Source organism: Mandrillus leucophaeus, unplaced genomic scaffold, assembly GCF_000951045.1.
Source record: "Mandrillus leucophaeus isolate KB7577 unplaced genomic scaffold, Mleu.le_1.0 Scaffold354, whole genome shotgun sequence".
Taxonomy (NCBI): Eukaryota; Metazoa; Chordata; class Mammalia; order Primates; family Cercopithecidae; genus Mandrillus; species Mandrillus leucophaeus.
This window is the reverse complement of record NW_012103743.1, coordinates 419,185-444,239: the sequence shown is the minus strand read 5'-3', so window position 1 is coordinate 444,239 and position 25,055 is coordinate 419,185. Positions and strand designations below refer to the sequence as shown.

Below are 25,055 nucleotides of genomic sequence, written 5' to 3'. Positions count from 1 at the left end.
AAAAAATTAGCTGGGCATGGTGGCGGGTGCCTGTAATCCCAGCTATTCAGGAGCCTGAGGCAGGAGAATTGCTTGAACCTGGGAGGCGGAGGTTGCAGTGAGCCAAGATCGCGCCACTCCACTCCAGCCCAGGTGACAGTGTGAGAATCTGTCTCAAAAAAAAAAAAAAAAGAAAAAAGAAAAATGGAAAGAATTTAATATCAGGAAATTGGTGGCTACCAGGGAACTGGAAAAGCAAAGGAAGACATTGAGGTAACAGAGAAAGTAACTGCAGGATGCAGGTACCCCTTCAAGGACTGGGGACAATAGTAAAAGATTAGGTTGTGAGAACCTAGAAGGTCAACAGAGGGACCCCCAGGACCTGCAACCCAGACCCCTGAGCAAAGGCCAGCTGGGGCTGGCTCCTGGGAGCTCAGAGCAGGGCTCCTGCAGAGTTGGGACCCAGACCTCTGGCGGGACAGCACTGCCCAGTGGAGCCTCTGAAGAGAGAAATGAAGCTGATTCTAGGAGTGTGGAAAAAACTGGAAACTGGAAGTGAAATGACACTGCTGCGATGACACTGGCATGAACAACAAAGACAACAGAAAGGAGGGTGTCTTTGTCTGCCTGACAGCCCCTAACAAGGAGCTGGCTGGCAAAACTAATGTAATTCAAACAGTTCCAGTCCCACCGTTGCCAAGTTAAGTATAGAAGGGTCAGTTTGGAGCTGAGAGTCAGTGCCTTCTTTTTTTTAATTTTGAGATGGAGTTTCACTCTTGTTGCCCAGTCAGGAGTACAATGACACGATCTTGGCTCCCTGCAACCTCCGCCTCCCAGGTTCAAGTGATTCTCCTGCCTCAGCCTCCCAAGTAGCTGGGATTACAGGTACCCACCACCATGCCCAGCTAATTTTTGTATTTTTAGTAGAGACGGGGTTTTGCCATGTTGGCCAGGCTGGTCTTGAACTCCTGACCTCAGGTGATCCATCCGCCTTGGCCTCCCAAAGTGCTGGAATTACCTGACACCGCACCTGGCTGGGTGTCAATAGCTTCTCACTGGCCCAGCCACCCGTTTTGTTGCTCAGCATCCACACACATTCTTCTACAGATATTAAGTCTTCTGTACAACATTAACAAATGTATGGTTTTTTTGTATAACAAGTTTCAATACATCCTCCATATTAACACAAGGCCCTCTCCCCTTCTCCCACAGAGGGCAGATACCGCACCCATCTTTTCAGTAAGGTTATTCCTTGACAGTTCTGCCTGAAGATTCTATAACCTACAAGCTCCTGCCGATAATCCTTCCATAAAATAACAAGGATAAAAGAGGAAACAAAAGAAAAAATTAGTTAATAAAAGCAAATATGCTAGCCAGGCATGGTGGCTTGTGCCTGTAACCTCAGCTACTTGGGAAGCTGAGGCAGGAGGATCTCTTGAGCTCAGGAGTTTGAGGGCATCCTGGGCAACACAGCAAGACCTTATCTCTTAAAACAAAACAAAACAGACTGAGTGCAGTGGCTCACACCTGTAATCCTAGCACTTTAGGAGGCCAAGGCAGGTGGGTCACCTGAGATCAGGAGTTCAAGACCAGTCTAGCCAACATGGTTAAACCCCATCTCTACTAAAAATACAAAAATTAGCTGGGCATGGTGGTGCATGCCTGTAATCCCAACTACTCAGGAGGCTGAGGCAAGAGAATTGTTTGAACCCAGGAGGCAGAGGTTGCAGTGAGCCGAGATCACACCACTGCACTCCAGTCTGGGTGATACAGCGAGATCCCCTCTCAAAACAAAACAAAACAAAATGTGTATATAGATGAATAAATAGAAAGATAATGACATAGATACAGATATACATACACATACAAGCAAGGAGAAAAAACTATATCACTACTACAGTTCTCTTTCTGTAACTGGTCACAAGGCTGTAGGTAATATTTACAAATTCCTTCTTCCATTATTCATCCCAGGTTCCATTTGCCTTGAGCCCACCCTTCCACTGGTCTGGCTTTTTACTTAGCAAGGTAATCAAAACCTTCATTCTTGAAGGGTCCAAACCCTTAGGGGTCCTGCCTTTGTTGGTTATTAGTTGGTTGGGTTAGTTTTTTATGAACTTTTACTGTGGTCAGTGGAAGTACCAAGAGGTGTCCTGGAGAACTGCTGGGTTCCATACAGTGTTCCCTTTCTCCTAATGGATGGCAGCATTATCTTCTACACCCAGCCTTCTCTCAGGAGCCAGGAGAAACTGATGGTAACACAGATTATAACAGCATAGAGTTGCTGCCAGACAACTTAGTAGGGATACTTTACCCTGGAGGCCAGTAGGCCAGGGAGGTTTCCTGGAAAAAGAAAGATCTACTCTGTAATCTAAAAAAGAACAGACAAATGCAGCAGGGTTGGTAAGAGTGTTGAAGGCAGAGGGGACAGTATGTGCAAAAGGATCATAGTTGGGAGAAAACATGTCATAAATAGGGAGCTCCAACTAATTCAGGAGCATAAGCTAACAGTATGAAAGGAGACAAAGAGCAAGAGAGGAAGCCTGAAAGGTGGGCGGGGTGAGGGCAAAGGTTATGGCTGTCTTTCACCCTAAGGCAGTGGGGAGCAAGGGAAGGCTTTAGGCAGGTACTAACATAGTAACTCATTTGTTCTTTAGAAAGACTTCTTTGATTACATATAGAGAAGAGGCCAAAAGAGGTTAGATTAGGTAGGAGATCCTTCTGGTAAGATGATGGGAGAGAGGAGCATGTGAAGGACATGGGCTCAGGGTGATGGGGTAGGTGACCTGGGTTCCTGGTCCTGGTCCCAGCTCTCAGGCTGCCTGCTGGATGACCCCCGGCCAATGCCTTCCCTCTCTGGGCCCCTTTCTCTTCATGGATAAAATGAGAGAGTTGAACTGGATAATGTCTAGGGCCCTTCCAACATTAAGTAGGAGTCTATGATGGAGGAGAAAGGTAGCCAAGGAGTATTTTGGTCCTGATATTATAGGACAGATGAAGTTCAGAGTGTCCTGAAAACCACTAAAAAGGAGGCTCTGTTTGTGGCCACCTAGTCATTACCCCTGACTCACCTCACCCTGTGAGGGACTGATTCAGGCTTCTGTCCCTCTTCTGTTTTCCCCAGGGACCTCTTTCTGCTGCATTCCAGTCTACCCCCACAAACAGTTCTTCCTGTTGGCATCCTGAAAGCGCAGGCTGCTGGGCCTCTGGGCCTGAGATGGGTGACTGAGGCCATCCCAGAGTAAACACAGGGCCCTTAGCCACTGCTGTTATGAAGCATATGCCACCTGCGTGGGTCAAAGCTGGGGATGCTTATTGTTCAGCAGGTCACGGGCTGGGCCACCAGCAGAAGAGTCACCTTTGCTGTGAGAATTTAAATCCATCCTTCCACGTATCAAAATTCTCTGAACATCTATTATGTGCCAGGCTTTGGGGTTCAGGGCAGGCAACATATTCTCTCTAACTATAGCTCTCAAACCTTTGACCCACAGTAAGGAATGTTTTACATCATGACCCAGGATACACACAGGTGCACACGTGTGATGTATGTATCTTTGTACATGCAACATTCTATGATATTTTCTTTTTTTTCTTTTTTTTTTTTTTTTGAGATGGAGTCTCTGTCACCCAGGCTGGAGTGCAGTGGTGCGATCTCAGCTCACTGCAACCTCCGCCTCCTAGGTTCAAGTGATTCTCCTGTGTCAGCCTCCCGAGTAGCTGGGACTATAGGCACGCACAACCACACCCAGCTAATTTCTGTATTTTTAATAGAGACAGGGTTTCACCATGTTGGCCGGGCTGGTCTGGAACTCCTGACCTCAGGTGATCCACCCGCCTCAGCTTCCCAAAGTGCTAGGATTATAGGCGTGAGCCACTGCGCCTGGCCCGATATTTTCTATTCTGTTTATTTTTTAAAATGCTGATTGCTAGGCACTAAATTGATTTTACAACCTTCTCAAAGGTGGGACCAGCTGTTGGTGGACCATTGTTCTAGGCAACCTTCCCTGACCATCTCTTTTGTCCTCCACTCCACTGCTGTGTCTGGGCTGGGCGTCCCTCCTCTGTGCCTTCCAAGCCTACCTCTTAGCACTTAGCCCTGGACAGTAGAAGTATCTTTATTAGCCTGTCTCCCCCACAAGTCTGGGAGCAGCTTGAGGGCAGGGACCACGTGACTATGTCTGATTCATCACTGTGTCCCCAGCATCGCACATGGGTCCCATGACTTGGAGCTGATTAAATGTTTGTAAAAGACAAAGCATGCAGGCAGGCAGAGCACCTGCTCCCAGGTCCCTCGTATTGTTCAACTAATCATACCAAATTCAATACTTGGCACATGACAGACAACTTATGATTTTGAATAATAAAAAGAATCCATTATATTTCTATGCACATCCAAGTTTTCAAAGCAGTTTAACATCTGTCAGAGGTCTCAACCCAGTGGCTCTCAGGACAAATCTGGTTGCAGTTTTTGTTTGGTTGGTCCAATTCTTGAAGCTGCTTGGGTTTGAGCACCTAGGTGAGACCATGCACTGCCCAGATCCCTCCCACTCCCTGCTGTGTGACCCTAGCAGCATCAGTCATTTCTGGTACCCACCTTAAAGCCTTTGAGTTCATGAGCCCTGCATCTCATAGACTTCTCATGCATCCAGTGAGCTGGGAATGGGCTCATCCTGAGATTGGGAAACTAGGTCTTGGAGTGATGAATGACAGATGTGTGATAGTGAAGCTGGACTCAAACCCACTCCCATCTTACCACAGCCCAGTTGTCTCTCCACTACCCCCTACTGCTGCTTACCTTGGGACCATAAAGCCATAAATGATAGTAACTGTAGATAGTTATTATATATTCTAATCAATACTGCAAACACAAAACAAAAAAGAGACTGAGTTAGGATATCTTGTCCCACAGAGGCTGGAGAGCTGGGAGAGGTGAGAGAGACAGCGCGGTGTGGTGGTTAAAAGCCTGGGGCCTGGAATCCATGCCTCAGGCTGGCCTCTAGTCCTAGATCTACCACTGACCAGCTCTGTGATCATGAGTAGGTTACTTTTCCCCTTGGAGCCTCACTTTCCTCATCTGTAAAAGGGGCATTGTGGTAGTACCTATTGGAGGAATTATGGTTAGAAAAAAATGAGATTAAGTATTAAAAATACATAGGACAGCACCTGGTCCAAAATAGGTGTCCTGTGATTGGTAATTGTGGCTGTTATCATTATGATGATTATTGACTCAGTCTGGAGAGAAAGAAGTGAGAGCCTGGGATTTGTTAAGCTTTCTCTAGGTGCCTGAGAGGAGTCTCTAGGGAGACAGATATGCCTGGATATGCTGTCTTGCTGCCTCCTCAAGGGTTTTGCTTGGAAAATGACGTGCTGCTGAAACTTTGGGGTCTGCAAACACTGATTATGGCATTCAGAGCCCCAGCATAACTTTGAAGGTCCACCTTCCATCCTGCTGTCTCTTCTGCCCTGTGTTCTAGTCCAACAGGACTAGCTGGCATCCATTAATAAACACACAGCACTTCCTCCTGCCTATTCTCACCTCATATATTCCCCCAGCGCAGAATACCTTTTCCTCTTTTCTCCACCCATCTCAGTCCTCGTCTCTCAATGCTCAGCACATAACAGAAGGCCGTGAAGTTTTTGCCTGCAACCCTCAAAGGAGAGCATGTGGCTTTGCCTGTGCATCCACAGCTCGGGGAGACAAGCTGGGAAAGGAATGCTTATTGTGGAGGATCCTTGCTAGGCTCTGTGCCAAGCACCTTAACAGCTTACCTTGGCCATGCACAGTGGCTCACGCCTGTAATCCCAGCACTTCGGGAGGCTGAGGCGAGCAGATCACCTGAGGCCAGTAGTTCAAGGAGGCCAGGAGCCTGGTCAACATGGTGAAACCCTGTCTCTACTAAAAATACAAAAATTACCTGGGCATGGTGGCACATGCCTGTAGTCCCAGCTAGTCGGGAGACTGAGGCAGAAGAATTGCTTGAACCTGGGAGGAGGAGGTTGCAGTGAGCCAAGATCGTGCCACTGCACTCTAGCCTGAGCAAGACTTGGTCTGAAAAAAAAAACAAAAAACAAAAAACCCAGCTTACCTTGTATGCTCCTCCCTGCCACCCCAAGTGGGCAATTTGCATGAGACACAGTTTGCAATTTGCAATGAAGACACTTGGTCTCAGGTTAATAACTTGCTCATGTCACACAACTAGTGATACAGTCAGATTCAAGCCCCAATCTTCCCAAAGCCTGTCCTTTTCATTCTTCTTGCCAGCTTCGTGGTTCTGGTTTATTCTGTATTCCTCTATCTCCTCTCTAGATAGGGGCATGTCTGATTCATAGTTGTTCCTCCACCAAGCACAGTTCCTGGCACCCAGTGGGAGCTCAGTAAGGTTCCCAAGTGAATGAAACGGTCCATCTTAGAGTTTTAAGACAAAAACACCACAGTCCCCACAATCAGATGCTACTTCATTTGGAAAAGGGTCCTTTATACACTGTGAGCTAATAAAGAAGCATTTGGAGCTATTTGGGTGAATGGGCTTTACTATGATTACGATGGGAAATTGGGAGACTAACTCTAGCCCTTCCCCCTCCTACACGTCCCTGTCACTCCTCTTAGGAAGGATAAGCTAGAGCCTCGCTGGCAGTTTGCACAAGTATCTCTTTCATGGGGCTGTTACTTGCCTCAATGTTACTAGTAGTAATCATTTGCAAAAGAACTGTACTACTAATCTTTACTCCCTCCTCCCAATTAATGATACCCCATGAGAGTGTCTCAGATGAAAGACACATTATTAATATTCAAAGAAAAAACCCTCGTAACCATTTTAACATATACAACTAACAATAAACTAAATTTGCTTTGTGGAAGACAGAGAGTGAGCATCCCAAATTAGTTTATGTAAAAAGCTGAAATTCTTCCCCGAAAGGTCTCAGTACCATCCTCAAAGAATATCCTGATCATCAGAAATGCCGTCAAGATTCCCGCCAACATTATCCCCTTTGTTGTCTGAAATGTCGAATCAAGCACATCTGGCAAATGTCCTAGAGCTCACAAATCTTTCAAACAGCGTATAATTCCCAATGGTTAAAGAGATAACGCCACTGCTTAATCGTGCTGCTCTTCAAAATAGCACCAACTTTCCTTCAATCAGAAACAATGGCTTTGGCTTCTTAAAAATATCACACACCAGTGATTATTTGCAGAGAGCGCCCTTTTGCGTTTGAACCTGTGGGTTCCAGACAGAATTTAAAATCAAAACCACAAGCCTCATTTGAATGCACACTCCATTAAATGGACAATGGGAATAAGGGGTGTGAATTGGGGTCTGAAAAGTAACCTGGCTTATGTGACTCGGCTGCCACCACTAGAATCATGAAGAAGATGGCGATGATGGTGGTGGTGACAGCTAACGATGACTGAGCTTCTGCCATGCACCAGACCCTCAACCAAGGGGTAGGGAGTACTCATGTGATCCCTGTTTGACAATGAGGAAACTGAGGCTCAGTGGGGTTAAAGAATTTCCCCAGGAAATTTGGCAGGAGCCTGAATTCACGCTCAGGCTCACCTGCCTCCCCAGGTTTCCCACTTTCCACTTCTGGCCAGCTCCAAGATCATCTGTTGAAAGAGGCATGGACGAAAAGGTCCCAGACGTGAGGTTTATCTGCTCCCCACCCAGCTTTAGAAAAGGGTGAAATTTAAGCGGCACAGTGAACACGTAGAGAAGAAAGACAACTTTAGTCTTCTAATTTTTCTCTGACATTGTTTAGACAGTTGAAAACTGGAAACATCCCCAGTGTCCAATAGGAAAGGACTGGTTAAATAACATATAGTTTATTCTTAATATAGAATACAATGCAATCATTTAAAAATGGCAGTGAAGAAATAGATCTATTGCTATACAAAGGTGTCTGTATTCTATTTGATAGAGTGATAAAGCAGGATAATAGTAATAGCCAGCATTTGCCAACTTCTTACTGTGTTGCAGGCACTGGTCTAAGCCCTTTACATATATTTTATTTTATTTAATCTCCACAGTAATCCCGCAAAGTCGTTATCCTTGTTATTCCCACTTTACAGATGATGAAACTGAGGAAAGGTGAAATGCCTGCCCAAAGTCAAACTGATAGCAAGTGGCAGAGCTGGAATTGGAAGCCAGCCAGGTCCAGCTGACTTCAAAGCTAACGATAATGTTAGAGCTGACTTTGAATGAAAAGTTGGAGTTTACTAGCGAAAGAAAGAACAAACCGAGGGCCTCCCTAGCAGCCCTATAGTTTATAGAGATATAAAAAGTACACATCCAAAGAGTGTAAGGTTGCAGATAGTTCTCTGCCCACTTTCTTGCTCAAAAATTGGCCAATGAACAAGTCTTTCTTTTTTTTTTTCCCTTTGAGACGGAGTCTCGCTCTTTCGCCCAGGCTGGAGTGCAGTGACGCAATCTCAGCTCACTGCAAGCTCCGCCTCCTGGGTTCAGGCCATTCTCCTGCCTCAGCCTCCCCAATAGCTGGGACTACAGGCACCCACCACCAAGCCTGGCTAACTTTTTGTATTTTTAGTAGAGACAGGATTTCACCGTGTTAGCCAGGATGGTCTCGATCTCCTGACCTCGTGATCTGCCCACCTTGGCCTCCCAAAGTGCTGGGATTACAGGTGTAAGCCATCGCGCCCGGCCAATGAACCAGTCTTTCAATGACACTGACAAACCAAGACTCCCCTAATCTTGAAGCCACTGCCTTCCCCTGACAGATGAGAAATCTGAGACCCAGAGAGGGCAAATCACGCGTCCAGCCCCACACAGCCTGTCTGTGGTAGAGCCAGGGCTGGTACCCTGGTTTCCCACTGCTGGCTGGAACTCTTTCTGCAAACCCAGGCTACCTTGCCACAGTGCTTCCCTTGCGGTTTCTGCAAAATGGCCGAGTAAGACTCCCCCACAGCCCCCTCCTGCTGTCATCCCTCTAGCGAGACAAAAGGCAATTTACCGAAATGTTATAATCACCTGGAGGCTGGCACGCAGGGACATCCATGCTTTATCTGCAGTGTTGTTAGCAGCACCATAATGAAGGCTTTGTGGAGGGATAATACGCTGTAACTGCCAAATCAAATGCCCGCACCAATCACACATCCCTGCCAGCAGACGGGCATTTGTTGTAAGCAAAAGGGGTAGGAAGGAAAGTTATGAGTATCGAATGCCTCCATGGTGCCAGGGACTTACCACATCCCAGTTCTTTGAGGAATAGACCATTATTCGTATTTGGCAGATGCGGAAACTGAGGCTCAGGGAGTAAGTTATTTACTGACAATCAAGCAGCTAGTAAAGGGAGGAACCAGGGTGTGAACCCAGGTCCCTCTGACACCGGAGGCCATGCTCTGAACTGACAAAATATGCTGTGGCCTTTTCTGAACCATGAACCTTTCTGAGAATCTAGGCCCAGCTACAGACCTCTCCCCAGAGAAATACACTTGAATTCACAAACAGAATTTTGCCTACAGAGGGCGGGATTGGCCACTTGGAAGGCATCCATAGATCCCTGTCAAGACTTTTGCTCTAGGAATAACAGCCTGCCCAGCTTGCCGCCTCTCCCTGGACTGCAGGAATTGCCCATTGCCATCCTGTCTCCCCACCCCAGTTCCAAAGGCCCTGGAAATTCCCCTTCCAGCCATGGTGCCCATCAGATTTTGGTACAATTCCTCCCCTGCCACCCTCCGACCCCCACATGGCAGCCTCCTGGAGGCATTCGAAGAACACAGCTTCCCCTTCCATTGTTGGAGTCAACCCAGGCCAGCACTGTAATGATTTGTTTTGTCTCCTTTAATAGAAGTGAGTGGAAAGCCAGACCCTATGGGGCTGGAGCCTACTCTCTTCCTCAGCCCAGACTCTGGAACTCAGCACCGTTGACTGAAACCCCTCAGGACCAGGAGAGGCAGACAGGGTCACAGGCAGGTATTGAGAGCCAGCCAGATCTGCAGGCAGATCCCAACTCTGCCACTCACCAGCTGTGTGACCTTGAGCTAGGCCCTTAACTTCTCTGAGCTTCAGTTTCTTCTCCTGAAAAAATGAGGACAGAAATAGACCCCCCTTCCAGGGCTGTGGCCTGAAGTGAGATGACATGCATGAGGTGAGATGACATGCATGAGGTGAGATGACACACTCCAGCAAGAACAACGGCTGGCCCAAAAGCAGCACCTGGTGCATGTTGACGATCACAGTCGTGATCCTTTTACACCCAGGATGAAAAGGTGAAAAGCAGGGGCCTCCTTAACTCCACATCCCAAAGGGAGGAGCCAGTGTTACCATGGCAAACTGCAGTCTGGCCTCCTCCCATCTGCTTTTAACTCTAATTTCAAGACTGGACTAAGGACTGTGGTTTTCTGATCTCTCTGCCTAGCCCCTGGCATTCTGTTATGGACGTGTACCCATCATCCTCATAATTTCTTATGCACCTAGAGCCTTAGGCCCCCTAAGTTCCCCCTTGACACAGGCCTTTGTTGAGCCCCTGCATCCACCAGGGTTTCACTTGGGGATCAGACCCAGTGCCTGCCACCCCCCACACCAAAACTAGTGTAGGGCTAGGGGGAACATATACATGAATAGACAGTCACAAGACTGGGGTGGGTTTTCTCCAGATAGAGGCCTGGACCCTTTAGGGAGCGTAAATGTTTGAAAGACTGTACAGAAACTCCCACCCCTCAAAATATAGCTTAGAAATCAAAATAACATAAACCATTAAAAAGCATAGGAAGCAGTCCAACACAATTCTATATTCCCTACGATGTTTAATTTTAAATATTGAATATGAGATTCTTTCCAGAAAACTGGGAGTATCCCTATTTCAGTGGCACCAGGGGCTACATTCACAGTGTGCTACACACACAGAGAAGCAGTCCAGATGCTGTCCTGGAAAAGGTGGAGTTTGGCAAGGCCTAAAAGGATGAGAGGTGGATTCTGCTGCATGGAAGGGAAGGAGCAATATGGGCAAAGGCCCAGAAAGACGCAGGGGTACAGGGTGCTCCAGATGGAGCAACTGAGAAGGCTTGTGTGTTGGGGAATGGGGAAGGTGTCAAGGAGGCCTCAGACTAGACTTTGATGAGTGTGGAGGAGTGGGTCTACAGTGGGGCATTCAAGGCAGAGGGACCCAGTGTGGGCTGGAGAGAGCCTTGAATAGCAGGTTAGGGAGTTTAGCTTCAGTCCTTCAGATGGTGAGGAGTAAAGACGGGAGTTGCAGAAAGGTTCCTCAGGGAAGTGAGTAGAAGTCAAGGCTGCAGCTCCAAAGACAGACTTGGCTATCACCCTGCACCCACTCACATGAGCTGGGTAAGCTCGGGCAGACACCTTCATCTCTGAGCCTCAGTAGCCTCCCCTGTAAAAGAGGTAATGACGTTGTCTTTCCACGACTGCTGTGAGGATTCAGTGAGTTCTGGTCTGTCACAGACTTCTGCAGATTCCTCCTTAACACCCCTGCTGACTGTTGTCACTGCTTTAGTCTTAATTCAGCCCTCAACATTTGACGACTGGACAACAGGCTCCTGTCTGCCAGGGCCCCTTCAGTCCGTCATCCACATGCAGCCAGGGATTAGGGGCCAAAAGGAGCAGAGGGTCAAAGCAGAGGCTGTGGGGTCAGGCCAATAGAGTGACCTTGGCCATGGCACTTGGTTCCTCTGAACTGCTTTAGGACAGCAGCTAGGCGTCATGGACATGTTTAGTGAACGTGGATTCAATTATAAATGCTCAAAAAGAAAAGGGGGCACTAGGAAGCAAGAGGAACAGCAACATCAACAGTCTTGGTGATTTTGCATCCCCTCTCCATTCAGCACACACGTGTTCTGCAGCAAATGTGAGGACACTACATCAGTCATCTCCATCCCTGTGTGCCTCCTGTCCTGGGAGCACCTTGCCACGGAGGATGATTCTAGCATTTAAAGATATGTACCTGGACGCGGTGTCTTACACCTCTAATCCTAGCACTTTGGGAGACTGAGGTGGGCGGATCACTTGAGGTCAGGAGTTCAAGACCAGCTTGGCCAACATGGTGAAACTCCACCTCTACTAAAAATACAAAAATTAGCCAGATGTGGTGGCAGATGCCTGTAATCCCAGCTACTCAGGAGGCTGAGATAGGAGAATCACTTGAACCTGGGAGGTGGAGGCTGCAATAAGCCAAGATCACACCACTGCTCTCCAGCCTGGGTGACAGAGCAAGACTCCATCTGCAAAAAAAAAAAAAAAAAAAAAGATATGTATGTTTTATGAGACTGAGCGCTACCTACTGCACTAAGGAGGCAACTGATATGTATGTTTTGATCAGCGTCACCCATAAACACTACTCATATGCATCTGGACCTTAACAGCAAGACAAACTTTCTAACAATTGTCAGAAGACTGTCTTTGTGGGCCAAGCGCCATGTGCCTGTAATCCCAGCACCTTAGGAGGCTAAGGTGGGAGGACTGCTTGAAGCCAGGAGTTCAAGACCAGCCTGGACAACAATCTGAGACCCCGTCTCTACAAAAAAGATTTTTTTAAATTAGTCAGGGGTGGTGGCACGCCTGGAGTTCAGCAACCCGGGAAGCTGAGGTAGGAGGATCTGTTGAGCCCAGAGTTCAGAGGCTGCAGTGAGCCATGATCATACCATGCACTATAGCCTGGGTGACAGAGAGAGACCCCCTGTCTATAAAACATTTTAAAAAATAAGAAGTCTGGCTGTGTGGCACTTAGTGAGATGTCCATCTCCAGCATGGGACCTTCCTAAGAGATTTCCAAGGGTCATTATGACTATGGGAACTTTCCCCCTCACCCATCAACTAAAGCACCTAAGGCTCCTACCTGAGATAACACCAGCTGTGCATACACAGAGATGTTAATGAGGATTGCATGATGGCAGGCATGGCACCTTGCACACGGAAGTGCTTCCTAATATGAGGCAGCTATATTCCTTGCCCTGACTTAGCCCCATCCCAGGGATAGTCCTAAATCCAGCCTTAGGCCTAACCTTGGAGACCCCACCTCCATTATTTCTACATATTAAAACAAAGTGTATCCACACGAAATATAAATCCCACATTAAATATACAAATTTTACTGTTGCTTGGTAAACTGCTTTACTACGAGTCTTCAACAATTGGCCATGATTTCCTGAGAGTCATGCATACTGGAGAATTCTCAAAAAATGAGGAAATTGAGCCTACAAATGGATGTCAAGTATAATAAAATTGTTTTGATTTCTAAATTTAATAATTAAGTCTGAATGCATTAATTATAACATTTATTAATTTCAGTTTTGTAGTTTCTCTTTTTTTCTATTTAGAGCCAATCATCTTTTTCTAAGCCTTTTACATTTGAATAGGCCTTAAGAAGCTTGTGGGTGCTTGGCCCAGCCCTCTGCCCAGCCCAGAAGATGCTCTTCTATGGGGAAAAGCCAGAGCAGCCCCAAGACCTTCCACCTCCCTGCCCTGTGGCGGGCTTTGCCTAGGCAATGACTCCTCAGTCAATATTGACAATGCGGTGGTCTTGGCCTCTGGCCACCACCACTGCCAGCAAAGTTCAAAGCCTCTTTCTTGTCGGGAGTGGTGATGGGGATGCCTGGGCATTGCTGCCCTCACTGTGGCACTGCCGTGGCCCTGCCCCACCAGTTCATGTAGGCTGCATTTGCACAGAGGGTGTGGCAGGGCGATGGATGGGACCCATGGGTGCCCACAAGCTGGGGAGCCTGCTTTGCAATGTACCCCCGATCCCAGCCTGGAGTCCTCTGAGGATGGGCCTAGACCCCCCAAAAGATGACAGCCCCTATGACAGAAGCTTCCTTCCTCCAAGGCCTGGCCCAGCCCTGTGCTCACTGCCACCCTGGCATTCGGCATGAGCCCTGGGCTGTCTCTGGCATGAACCCTGGGCTTCCTGGGTTGGAAGTGCCTCTGCCCTCTGCATGTAAAGACACACACTGAGACTTTAGGGACTCACATCCTGCCACACTCAGCCAGTCGCATGAGCCACACACCATGTGCACACCTCCCCTCAGCTGCAGCCACTCCCACACTCACACACACATCTCTTCATGCTTATGCTGGTGTGAGAGCAGTTGGATGGAAATACACCTGTGTCTGTGCACACACTTGCAGCTTCTCCGAGCATGACTCTGGTGCCAGACACACTGAGCCCTTCCCTCTGCCCTGATGGAAGGAATTGGGGCAAATCATTTCACCCCTCAGTTTCCTCATCATAATTGGAGGCAGCTCCATCTCACTCACTGAGGAGAGGAGGAATGTAGCCCCCGACATACACGCAGAGCTGGGCACCTCCTAAGTGCCTGGCCAGTGTGAGCTCTGCCACTCTCCCAAGGCAGACGCTTTGTTTCCTCTTGGTCTCCTCCCTTCTCTAGTCCCCATCCCAGCCTCCTCACTCACATAGGGTGGGAGCTGCATAGCAGCGGTAACCGCAGGTGTGCCCAGCCCAAAGGTGTGCCAAGAGCAGGCAGAGCCCAGCCTGTGGGTGTGCAGTGACCCCAATCTGCCTGCTTGCCTTCCCTGGGCTCGCCTGCCCTGGCTTGCCCTGCTGGCTTTGAACAAAAATTATTGGCTGAGCCATGGCCCTTGATCCTTATGGCACTGGTCCTCATGTGAAGGCCTCCTCCTCCCATAGGCTCCCCCCTCCATCCTGGCAGGGAATCAGAAGTCCTGGGGGTGTCCTGAGCGAGTCCCTTAAGGATGCTCCCCTACAGGCATCCAGTTTGGGAATGAAAGACCCATCACAATGGTGATTGTAGCTTCCATTCCTGGGTGCCCACCGAGTGCTGTTCATCCTGGTCAGTCCTCACTCTGCCCTCTGCAGAAAGTCTGGTGAAACCTGCTGCAAAGACGAGGAGCGTGACTCAGAGATGGGAGTGACATGCCCAAAATGACCCAGCGAGTCAGTGGCTCAGCATCGGATCCAGGCTTGTTCGGCTCCAGAACTCCTTCCAGTCTTTGCTGTGTTGCCACATGAACCCTGAAATCCCACCTTCACAAGATAACTTCTGGCGTTTCTTTTGGTTTTTGGCATTTCCTGTGCACCAAGTGCTGTGCTAACCTTTTTTAGGAATGATCTCACTTGGTCCTCATGCAAGCCTTCAAGGCAGGCATCTTTGTAGATGAGGAAATGAGACCCAGTGAGGTGTGAGGCCACTTGCTCAAGGTCTGTAAACTCGTGGCACAGAGTTCCAATGCCCAAGTTCTTAACCATCACACCACACTGCCCCCTCCCTGCTAACCCTCTGAAGAGCTGGTATTTCCATGCAGCTGTTCTCAGACTTTCAGGATCTCTTTTTCCCCCAGCTCTGCACTGATCTGCAGGCTGCACTAATGTCACCCGGTGACCTGGGCACAGCTCAGCAGGCCCAGCGCAGCTGTGCCCTGTACAGGTCAGTTCCTCCCCGCCTTCACTGAGAGACAAGTCCCAGGCCAGCCAGACTTTGAGCTTCCTGAGTGGGGTTAGTGCCCAGGTATGACCCCACACAACCCAGCCTCTCCAGGTAGTAGGGCTGCTCAATCTATTGCCTCAAGTCACAAAAGGAACCAGCAGCTGGCGGCCTTGAACTTGCCATTGGCATGCCTACCTTGCCTTCTCATGAGCTCCGTTTGCCCAGGGTGGGGAAGAAATTCTTCCCCCTTTGTCAAAACCCCACAGGGTAAACCTATTGCTTTTATGTCCCCAAATTTACATTTCTTTATTCATTATTCACCATGTATTTATGAAATGCTTTCTGAGTGCTGGATCTGTGCTGGGCCCTGACGATCAAAGGTAAATGGTACAGGGCTGCCCCAGGCTGGAGGGGGTGACCACGTCCAACACTGTGACCTCGGCTCAGGGAAGGCTGACGTCCAGGTGGGGTCTGTGGGGGTAGGGGACAGCCAAGAGGGTATGAGGCCCAGCCCACACATTCATGGGGCCTTTAAGTGTGGACTGTGACGGACTGAAGGAAAACCCTGTTCATCAGACAACTCAAAATTCACACCCCTTTTCCTGACCATAGTGCCTTCAGCACACTGTGGACTTACACTTTTTTGGAAGAAATCCTAGAATAACACACTCATATTACATTTGGTTGTTTGTGTTAAAAGTAGCAATTTGTCAGCCGGGCGCTGTGGCTCACACCTGTAATCCTAGCATTGTGGGAGGCCAAGGCGGGTAGAACATGAGGTCAAGAGATCGAGACCATCCTGGCCAACATGGTGAAACCCCATCTCTACTAAAAATACAAAAATTAGCCAGGCGTGGTGGTGCATGCCTGTAGTCCCAGCTACTCGGGAAACTGAGGCAGGAGAATCACTTGAACCTGGGAGGCAGAGGTTGCAGTGAGCCGAGATTGCGCCACTGCACTCCAGCCTGGTGACAGAGTAAGACTCTGTCTCAAAAAAAAAAAAAGTAGTAATTTGTCAAATGTAAATGTTTAAACTATTCTGTAATTGTTATCACCTTGCTTAGGCCTGTCTTCAATTTTATATACACTAATACTACAAAATGGAAGGTACCTTGGGCCTCTCTTGTGCTCTGAGAGGCCCTGAACCCAAACTAGGTCCTGAAGGAGGAAGGGTGGTCCCTTGGGAACAGCATATGCAAAGGCACAGAGGCACTGGTGAGCATGCACATGGACTACTGCAGTTCCTCTGGTGGCTGCATTTTATAGCGTGAGGGGAGCTGGGAGGGAAGTGGGGAGGGAAGCAGGCCTGGGAAGCAGGCCTGGGAAGTAGGGGGACCTGGCAACCTTGAAGGCCAGGCAGAGAAGTGGGGAGCCTTTTCAGGGAAGTTTTTCATTGCGGTAGCCCATAGTCAGATTTGGGGTCTCTCTTGCAGTACGTTTCTTTTCTGCTCTATAAAAAGCCCAGTTATCCTAATGACCTATGAGTGCAGGGTATGCAGGTGGCAGCAAGGTCACTTCCAAAGCTTCAGAACCGGAATAAAGATATCGTTCAGCCCCAAAGGTAGACAGACCTAACCCTGAAGTGCACCTGGGTCCTGGCCGCACTCGCTGCTGGTCTCAGTCCCATCTGTCCCTAGCACTGGCCACAGGGCTGGCCACAGAATTGGGCTTGCCAATTCATTCATTAATTCAAAAGCTATCAACTGAGAACCTACTATGTGCCAGATGCTCTCCTAAGCACTGGGATATCATAGTGAACAAGCAGGCAGGGCTCCTGGTCTCACTGGAGCTTATAGTCTGGATGGGGAAACAGACAACATGCACGTAAACAAATACATATGCAGGGAGTGGCTTATGCTATGGAGAAAATAAAATGAAGACAAGATGGAGTGACGGAGTGGAGGCAGTTAGATTAGGGTCATTGAGAAGGTGACATTTGAGTTGAGACCTAGATACCGAGAAGGGGGTGCATGGGAAATATTTGTTGATGGCAACTGACACAAGTCAGAATGAAAAAGGCTTATTCCAGATTTCATCTGAGAGAGCATTTATAAGCGCCTACTGTATGCTGGGTCTAGTGGCCAACAAATCAGACATGGTCCCTGCATCGAGAGCTTACAGTCTAATGGGAGAGAAAAACATTATATATGAAAATATTCAAGCAGGGCGTGGTGGCCCACGCCTGTAATCCCAGCACTTTTAAGAGGCTGAGGCAGTGGATCACCTGAGGTCAGGAGTTTGAAACCAGCCTGGCCAACATGGAGAAACCCCATCTCTACTAAAAATACAAAAATTAGCCAGACATGGTGGCGCACGCCTGTAATCCCAGTTATTTGGGAGGCTGAGGCAGGAGAATTCCTTGAACCCGTGAGATGGAGGCTGCAGTGAGTCGAGATTGCGTCACTGTACTCCAGCCTGGGCGACAGAGCAAAAACTCCATCTCAAAAAAAAAAAAAAAAAAAACACAAATAAGTATAGATTCAAAAATTGTGATCTGAGGGGACCATGAAAGAAAAGGGAGTGTGGGAGGCCAAGGTGGGCGGATCATGAGGTCAGGAGATTGAGACCATCCTGGCTAACATGGTGAACCCCTGTCTCTACTAAAAATACAAAAAATTAGCCCAGCTACTTGGGAGGCTGAGGCAGGAGAATGGCATGAACCCAGAAAGCGGAGCTTGCAGTGAGCTGAGATCACGCCACTAAACTCCAGCCTGGGTGACAGAGCGAGACTCTGCAAAAAAAAAAAAAAAGAAAAAAAGAAAAAGGAGTGAATGACGTCAATCTGGATGTCTGGGTCTGTGAAGGGATGTCCACTCCTCTTAGAGAACATGAGAATCTCACCTTTTAGGGAGCGCTCTAGATTTTCATGTATTTCTTAAACTGTTTATTTGAAAGCAGTTAAATTAACAGAATTCTCGCAAAGATACTACACAGTTGTTAATACACCCCACACTCAATTTCCCTGTTATGACTATCTTACATTTCATGGAACATCTGTCACAATTAGTGAACTAATATTGATGTTATGATTCACTAAAGCCCATACTTTTTACAGATGCCTTTTCCTAATGTCCATTTTCTATTCCAGGATCCCATCCTGTCTCCTTAGGCTCCACAGGGGCATAGCTGTTTCTTAGGCTTTCCTTGTTTTTGGTGACAGTTTTGGGGAGTACTGATTAGATATTTTGTAGGATGCCCCTCAACTGGAATCTGTCTGATGTTTTTTCTCATGATTAGATTGGAGTTGTGGGTTTGGGAGGAAGATCACAGAAGTAAAGTGTCATTTTCATCCCATCCTATCAAGGGTCCAGACTGTCACCACGACTTACCAATGTTGCTGTTAACCTTGGTCGCCTGACTGAGGTAGTGTTTGTGAGGTTTCTCCATTATAAAGTTACTTTCCCCTCCTCCCTTTCCATACTGTACTCTTTGAAAGTCACTACGCACAGCCATGCTTCAGAAGTGGGGATTTGTGCTCCAACTCTTTGAGGACAGAGTACATAAATTACTTGGAATTCTCCTGCATGGATTTATATATTCTGATTTTTATGCATTTTTGCCAGTATCTTTATGCAAGGTCTTTTTGCTTTTCAGGAGTTCAAGAACCCTGTTGGTATTTCTAGGAACCTAGAACTTTTATTTTATTTATTTATTTATTTATTTATTTATTTAGAGACAGGGTCTCAACTCTGTCACCCAGGCGATCACAGCTTACCACAGCCTCAATCACCCCAGGCTCAGGTGATCCTCTTACCTCAACCTCCCGAGTAGCTGGGACCACAGGCCCTTGCCACCATGCCCAGCTAATTTTTCTATTTTTTGTAGAGAGGTGGTTTTGCCATGTTGCCCAGGCTGGATTAAAACTCCCAGGCTCAAGCAACCTGTCCACCTCGGCCTCCCAAAGGGTTGGGAATATAGTTGTGAACCACCACGTCCAGCTGAGGTATCTTATTTCAATTAACAAAATGCATGAAGTTACCAAGACATTAAATTGGAGGGTAGGAAAAAAGCCAGACTTTTTTTTTTTTTTTTTTTTTTCTTTTGAGACAGAGTCTTGCTCTGTCGCCATGCTGGAGTGCAGTGGCGCAATCTCGGCTCACTGCAACCTCCGCCTCCTCAGCTCAAGTGATTCTCCTGCCTCAGCTTCCCGAGTGCCTGCCACCATGCCCGGCTCATTTTTGTATTTTTGTAGAGATGAGGTTTCACCACGTTGGCCAGGATGGCCTTGATCTCTTGACGTCATGATCCACCCACCTCAGTCTCCCAAAGTGCTGGGATTACAGGCGTGAGCCACCGTGCCTGGCAAAGGCCAATAATTATGTTAATTTTTTTTTCTATTGTCAATACTCATTAGTGAAAGAAGATTTGGGAAATAAAAGCAGAAAGAGAAACTCTCGTCCCACTATGCAGGGCTATTATTCACATTTCAATTTAATTTTTCTTCTGTGCACAGTTATTACATAGGATATACTATGTGTACTTTTATTTCTTGTCTCTTCTTGCCATTTTTCTTTTGCTTATTATCACATCAAAAACATTTCCCCCATGCTGCTATACAAACTTCATAATAATTATTTTCAGTAGCTGTTAAATATCCCCTCACGTGTCTTACAGTATCCATTCCCTGAATCTAGCACGATGCCTGGTACATAATTATTTGTTAAATGAATGCCCATACAACAAAATAATCATTCCCTCATTTTTAGAAATGTACATCATTTTCCTTTTCCCTGATTCTAAATAGTTCCGAGACAAATAGATCATCCCTTTAAGATAGTGTCCCAGAGTGGAATTACCATGCCAGCAGGGACCAAAAATTTTTAAGATCAATGCACCAAACCAGAAATCTTCCATCTCTCTGCACCACCAGCAGTTGTGCCAAGGGTAATAATTTACAATTGATTAAAGAGTTTGTGGGGTGTTTTTTTCCCCATCTTTTTTCTCCCTCCTTTCCCTCTCCCCTCCTACCAAAAAGGGAAGAAATTATCTGAGAAGGTGAAGATGTTCTCAGACAATCATATTAACATATTCCAACAATCGCAATTTGCAAAATAGTAATCACAACTCCCAGGATCTGGGAGGCATTAATCAAAGCTGCAGGTTTAATTCCATTTTAAATATTGATGAAATGTGCTTCGGCAGCCTCACCCTGGCGTGGCAGGGCCAGGGGAGCCGCAGAGAGGCGCAGGGGAGGCGAAGGGAGGGTTGGTGAGCAGCTGCTGGGAGGGGAGGCATCTGTGATTCAAATTGGTGGCTGTACAGCCAGGTAGAGAGTGAAAGGGGTAGTGAAGAGGGCTGTTAAGTCCATTGCTGTCAATTTTTAACGATCAGGGAGGGGCCTGAGGACTGGTTCAGCACAATAAACCCAGTTTGTCTGGTTTCAGGGGTTACTGCTGAAGAGGTTGCAGCTGCACTGATTCGAATAGCCTGGAGACTTCAGAACTGTAATTATCAACCAGGCTGCTCACAGTGTGGCAAAAGTGGGCTCCACCAGCGCTTAACTCCTTGTGTGCTGACACATCATCGCTGCTTTCCCCACCCCTGGGTTTCCCAGCCTCAGCGGGGACTCCCAGGCAGCCTCCCCAGAGGAAACTGAGGCTCACTGGCTGCTTACCAGAGTGTGCCAGGCAGCCAGCTGTTTTCCTTAGGTCTCATGTAAAGAAATGGTGGGGAGGTGGTTAGTGATATGGGGGCAGTCTCAGCTCCTGACGTGCTCACATCTGCCCTGGGGTGAGAGGTCAGGCTGCAGAGCCTGGTGAACCTTGGTTTGAATCCACTGGTGATGGACTTAGGACAAGGCTCTCCCCTACCCGACTGGGCTGTTACAGAGATCCAATGAGACACAGTGTCTGCAAAGCACCAAGCACACATAGGCTGTCTGTGAACCTCCATCTCTCTGGCCCTGGGTCTGGTGCCTTTCACAGAAAAGGAAGGCATCCCTAGCAGGGGATCTGATTCATGAAGCTTTCCGCCGGCCCTCTGTGTTTCAGCTCTCAGGGAGTGCCCTTGTTCCCAAGCATCTGCCATTTGTCACCCAAGGAGGGTGGGCAGACCTATCCTCCCATCTCTTAGGCAGGAGGCACTGGGCTAGACACAGGGAAAGGAGAGGAGGCAAGAACTCCTCCAGTGCTCTGGCCCTCAGGAGAACTGGTTAAAGGCAGGGAGTGGCACCAAGGGAAGGGAAGAGTGGCGGGAAGGTGGAAAGGCAAGAAGGCAGGGAGAAGGCAGCGTGGTGTGAAAAGAGTATGGGCAGCTGGAAGGACGTTGCAGGAAGGATGTGCAGGACTCATTGACCCTCCTCCTGGAAGGAATGTAACCCCAAGAGACATTCTCCACATATCCATGAAGGGGTGTGGCCAAGAACGCTTGTCCCAGCATTGTTCCTGGTAGTGGGACTTGCAGGCAACCTCCGCAGCCACCACCAGCACGGAGAGGAAAATGTGACGGAAGCCAAGCATGGAATATTAGGTAGCAGTAAGAAGCAAAGAGCTGGATGTACACACAGCAACAAGAATAGGTCTTGAGTGAAAAATGTGAGACATAATGAAAGCCACAGCACAATGCCATTTCTGTAAATTAAAAACACACTTGTACACAAAACAACAGCACATATTTTACAGAGCAGCATGCATTTTGAGGAGTCTCTATCCCACCACTGGAGTAAGTCCCTGTAGTGGTGGAGGACGGACCCAGTGTGGGTTTGGAGGAGAAAGGAGGAAAAATGAAAATAAAGTAAATCCACGGAAGGGTCTCGTACAGAGAGATGATGGCAGCATGCTGTGGACTGAAGAATGTGATTCAAGTCTCTCTATTTGAGGTTTAAAAAACAGCATAGGCTTTATAGCTGGACAATCCTAGGTTCCAGTCTGAGCTCTCCCACATACTGATCCTGTGGCTGTGGACAAGTGCCTTGGCTTCTGCGAGTGTCTGTTTGTTCATCTGTAAAATGGTGGAGAAGGCTTGCCCATTGGGTGGTTGGTCATGAAGATTAAACTAAGGAGACATTGCGTTTAGGGCCTTCAGGGCACAGCCAGGAGCTCCTGCTCCTCTCCATTCCCCACTGAAAGGCCTGAAGTAAACAAGAGGGTGTTAGTCCCCTGGGGAAACCATGGGTCCTTGAAAGGGTCAAGAATGGAGAGCCTAGAAAGGAAATGAAAACCTCAGGACTCTGTCTCCTAGCACCACCAGCAAGGCCTAGACCCGCTGTCCTGGGGCTATCGTGTGTGGGCTGTCAGACCAGGCAAGTGCCCGACTGTGAAGCAGCTGCTCTCTGCCTGTGAGGATGAGTTCAGCTTAGGGTGGCCAGACCGTCTCATGCTTGCCTCCGCCAGCAGCACCCAGTTAGAAACCCTTCTGTGTTCAATTTCCCCAAGACCAAGCACTTCGAGGCATTCAGTATAAATGAAAGGTCTGTTCCTCCCCACACAAAGCTAAACAGACTGGCCATCCACAGACCATCCCAGTCCCAAGGCCCCACCTGGGAACCCCCCAGGCCAGGGAAGGTCCCAGTGAGCACCAAGCATGACCAGCTCTTCCTCTTTCCTTGCAGATGATGATGAGCACGAGTGGATCACCCGTACCTGTCGAAAGGGCTAGGACGAGATTTTGAGTCACAGGCCCGAGCTGTGAACTCTGTGGCTGCCTCCACCAGAGGTTTCCATCTGCCCTGCTGGCACTGGCTGCCCTGGGGGACAGGCTGTAGTTCTAGAACCTGACTTTTAACTCAGGAATAAAGACTTTCTGCAGTCAGTGGCCCCAAGTGTATTTGCCTTAAAAGGTTGTTTCTCAGTGGGCATCATTTCACCTAGACAAAATTGTGAGCTATAGATATTCCCAGGACCCACCCTAGACCTCCCAATCAGAATCTCTGGGAATGGGGCCCAGTAATTTGCACTCCCAGCATTTTGCATGCATCTGAACGTTTGAGAACCATCTCTTTATAATACATAGACGTAATTGAGCACTAACCGGTGCAGGTAGTGTGTGTGCATTATCTCCACTCCTCAAAACAGCCTTGCAAGGGGAAGGCTTTTGCGGATGAGGAATCTGAAGTTCAGAGAGACAGAGTGACTTGCTTGGTCTCAGAGAGCAGTAGGACCTGATCACTGTGCCCAGTCCTGCAGCAGTCATGGGTTCTTAGTTTCTGTTTCTGGTTGGGCCAGTGAAGCCCCTTCCTCATCCCTCTTTTCCGCTTATCACTAGAGACAGAAACTAAAAATCATGGCTTCAGGCTGCTGAAAGTCTAAAACAAAACAGAACAGAAAAACAACAACAACAAATAAGGTGGGTTGGACAAGCTTGTTAGGCCCAAGAATGATTACTCAGGCCTGTCTTTCCCTCTTGGCAGCTCCCCCATTTGAACCTCACATCCTAAGCACAGAATCAGCATGGTGCCATAGAAAGAATGTGGCTTTGGAGGCCGGGCATGGTGGCTCACGCCTCTAATCCCAGCACTTTGGGAGGCCAAGGCGGGCAGATCACATGAGGCCAGGAGTTCGAGACCAGCCTGGCCAACATAGTGAAACCCCATCTCTACTAAAAATACAAAAATTAGCTGGGCATGGTGGCATGTGCCTGTAATGCCAGCTACTTGGGAGGCTGAGGCACCAGAATTGCTTGAACACGGGAGGTGGAAGTTGCAGTAAGCCGAGATTGTACCATGGTACTCCAGCCTGGGTGACAGAGCGAAACTGTGTCTCAAAAAAAAAAAAAAAAAAAGATTGTGGCTTTGGCATCATATAAAAAATGGTTGTAATAATGCTTTAAAACAACACAGTAGCTGTGTGGTTAAATAATGCAAGTAAGGGACCTGGCGCATAGTAGGTATTCAACATGTGTTTGCTTGAAAGAACAACTTGTTAGTGGTGCATATAATCGTTTCTCAAAATCATCCCGGTGGTCACACTTGTTAGCTAAAAATCAGAAGAGGAAGCGACAACATGTTCCAGGGCCACACATGGGCCATATGCATCCTGGATCTTTGTCTAACTGTTCCTCCTTAGAGGTTGCTAGATCCTGTCACCCCCTGTGCTCTGTCCCCTGGCTCACCAGGGCTGCCCAGTGGAGGCAGAACAGTGAGTCAGGCTTGGAAGGCAGGAGAGGAAATTGGATCTCAAACTAGGGACCTGGAGGCGTCATGCTGGGGCAGAGCCAGGAGGCAGCGGGAAGGGAGGCCTGGGCTCACTCTCAGCTGCACCAGGGAGCAGACTTGGGATGATCACCTCTCCCCAAGACGCCAGTCACCTTGGTAGATAGAGTTGAGCTCCAATGGTGGTTTCCAAACTGTATTTTGAAAACAGAAGGGACATTCATGTAAAGAAACACACAACTAAACTCACATATTTTCAAAGATACACATGTATCTAAACATTTGAAAATGGATTGGAAGAGCAGATGTATGAGGAGCAAGAAATGGGGTCAGGATGGCAGATTTAAAAACTAATAGAATAAAGAGAGGGGCCCTGCAGTCAGTGACTCATGTGCACCATGGGCTGAGGTTTCTGAGCAACTCATTTCTGTGCAGGGCCACAGCAGGCCAGGGAAGCCTCTGCATTCTGCAGGGCAGCTCTGCTCTCCACACCAGGAGCTTTAGCTTGAGCAAATGATTCTGCTGCTGAAAGAAATTTGACAACCACCAGAAAGATGCTCTTTCACTCCTCAGGTTACGAGGTGGCTCTGGAGCCTGACAAAACCACTGTAAGACCCA

The 25,055-nt window shown here is 48.0% G+C and overlaps 2 protein-coding genes across 3 annotated transcripts in view; one reads left to right on the top strand and one right to left on the bottom strand.

The window, feature by feature from the left end:
• The window catches only part of NDUFA8 (NADH dehydrogenase (ubiquinone) 1 alpha subcomplex, 8, 19kDa), a 53,225-nt gene extending 44,215 nt beyond the window's left edge, over positions 1 to 9,010 (bottom strand). Inside the window, exon 1 of the mRNA XM_011989474.1 lies at positions 8,944 to 9,010. Coding sequence (XP_011844864.1) covers positions 8,944 to 8,988 — 45 coding nt within the window. The 5' untranslated portion in view covers positions 8,989 to 9,010. The remainder of the gene's footprint in view (positions 1 to 8,943) is intronic.
• MORN5 (MORN repeat containing 5) overlaps positions 1 to 23,103 on the top strand; it is a 40,030-nt gene extending 16,927 nt beyond the window's left edge. For both annotated transcript variants that reach the window (XM_011989479.1, XM_011989477.1), the window contains one exon: positions 22,899 to 23,103. Coding sequence is in view for 1 of the 2 variants with exons in the window: in XM_011989477.1 (XP_011844867.1) it covers positions 22,899 to 22,945 (47 nt within the window). In the remaining variant the exon portion in view is untranslated. The remainder of the gene's footprint in view (positions 1 to 22,898) is intronic.
• The last annotated feature ends 1,952 nt before the right edge of the window (positions 23,104 to 25,055 follow it).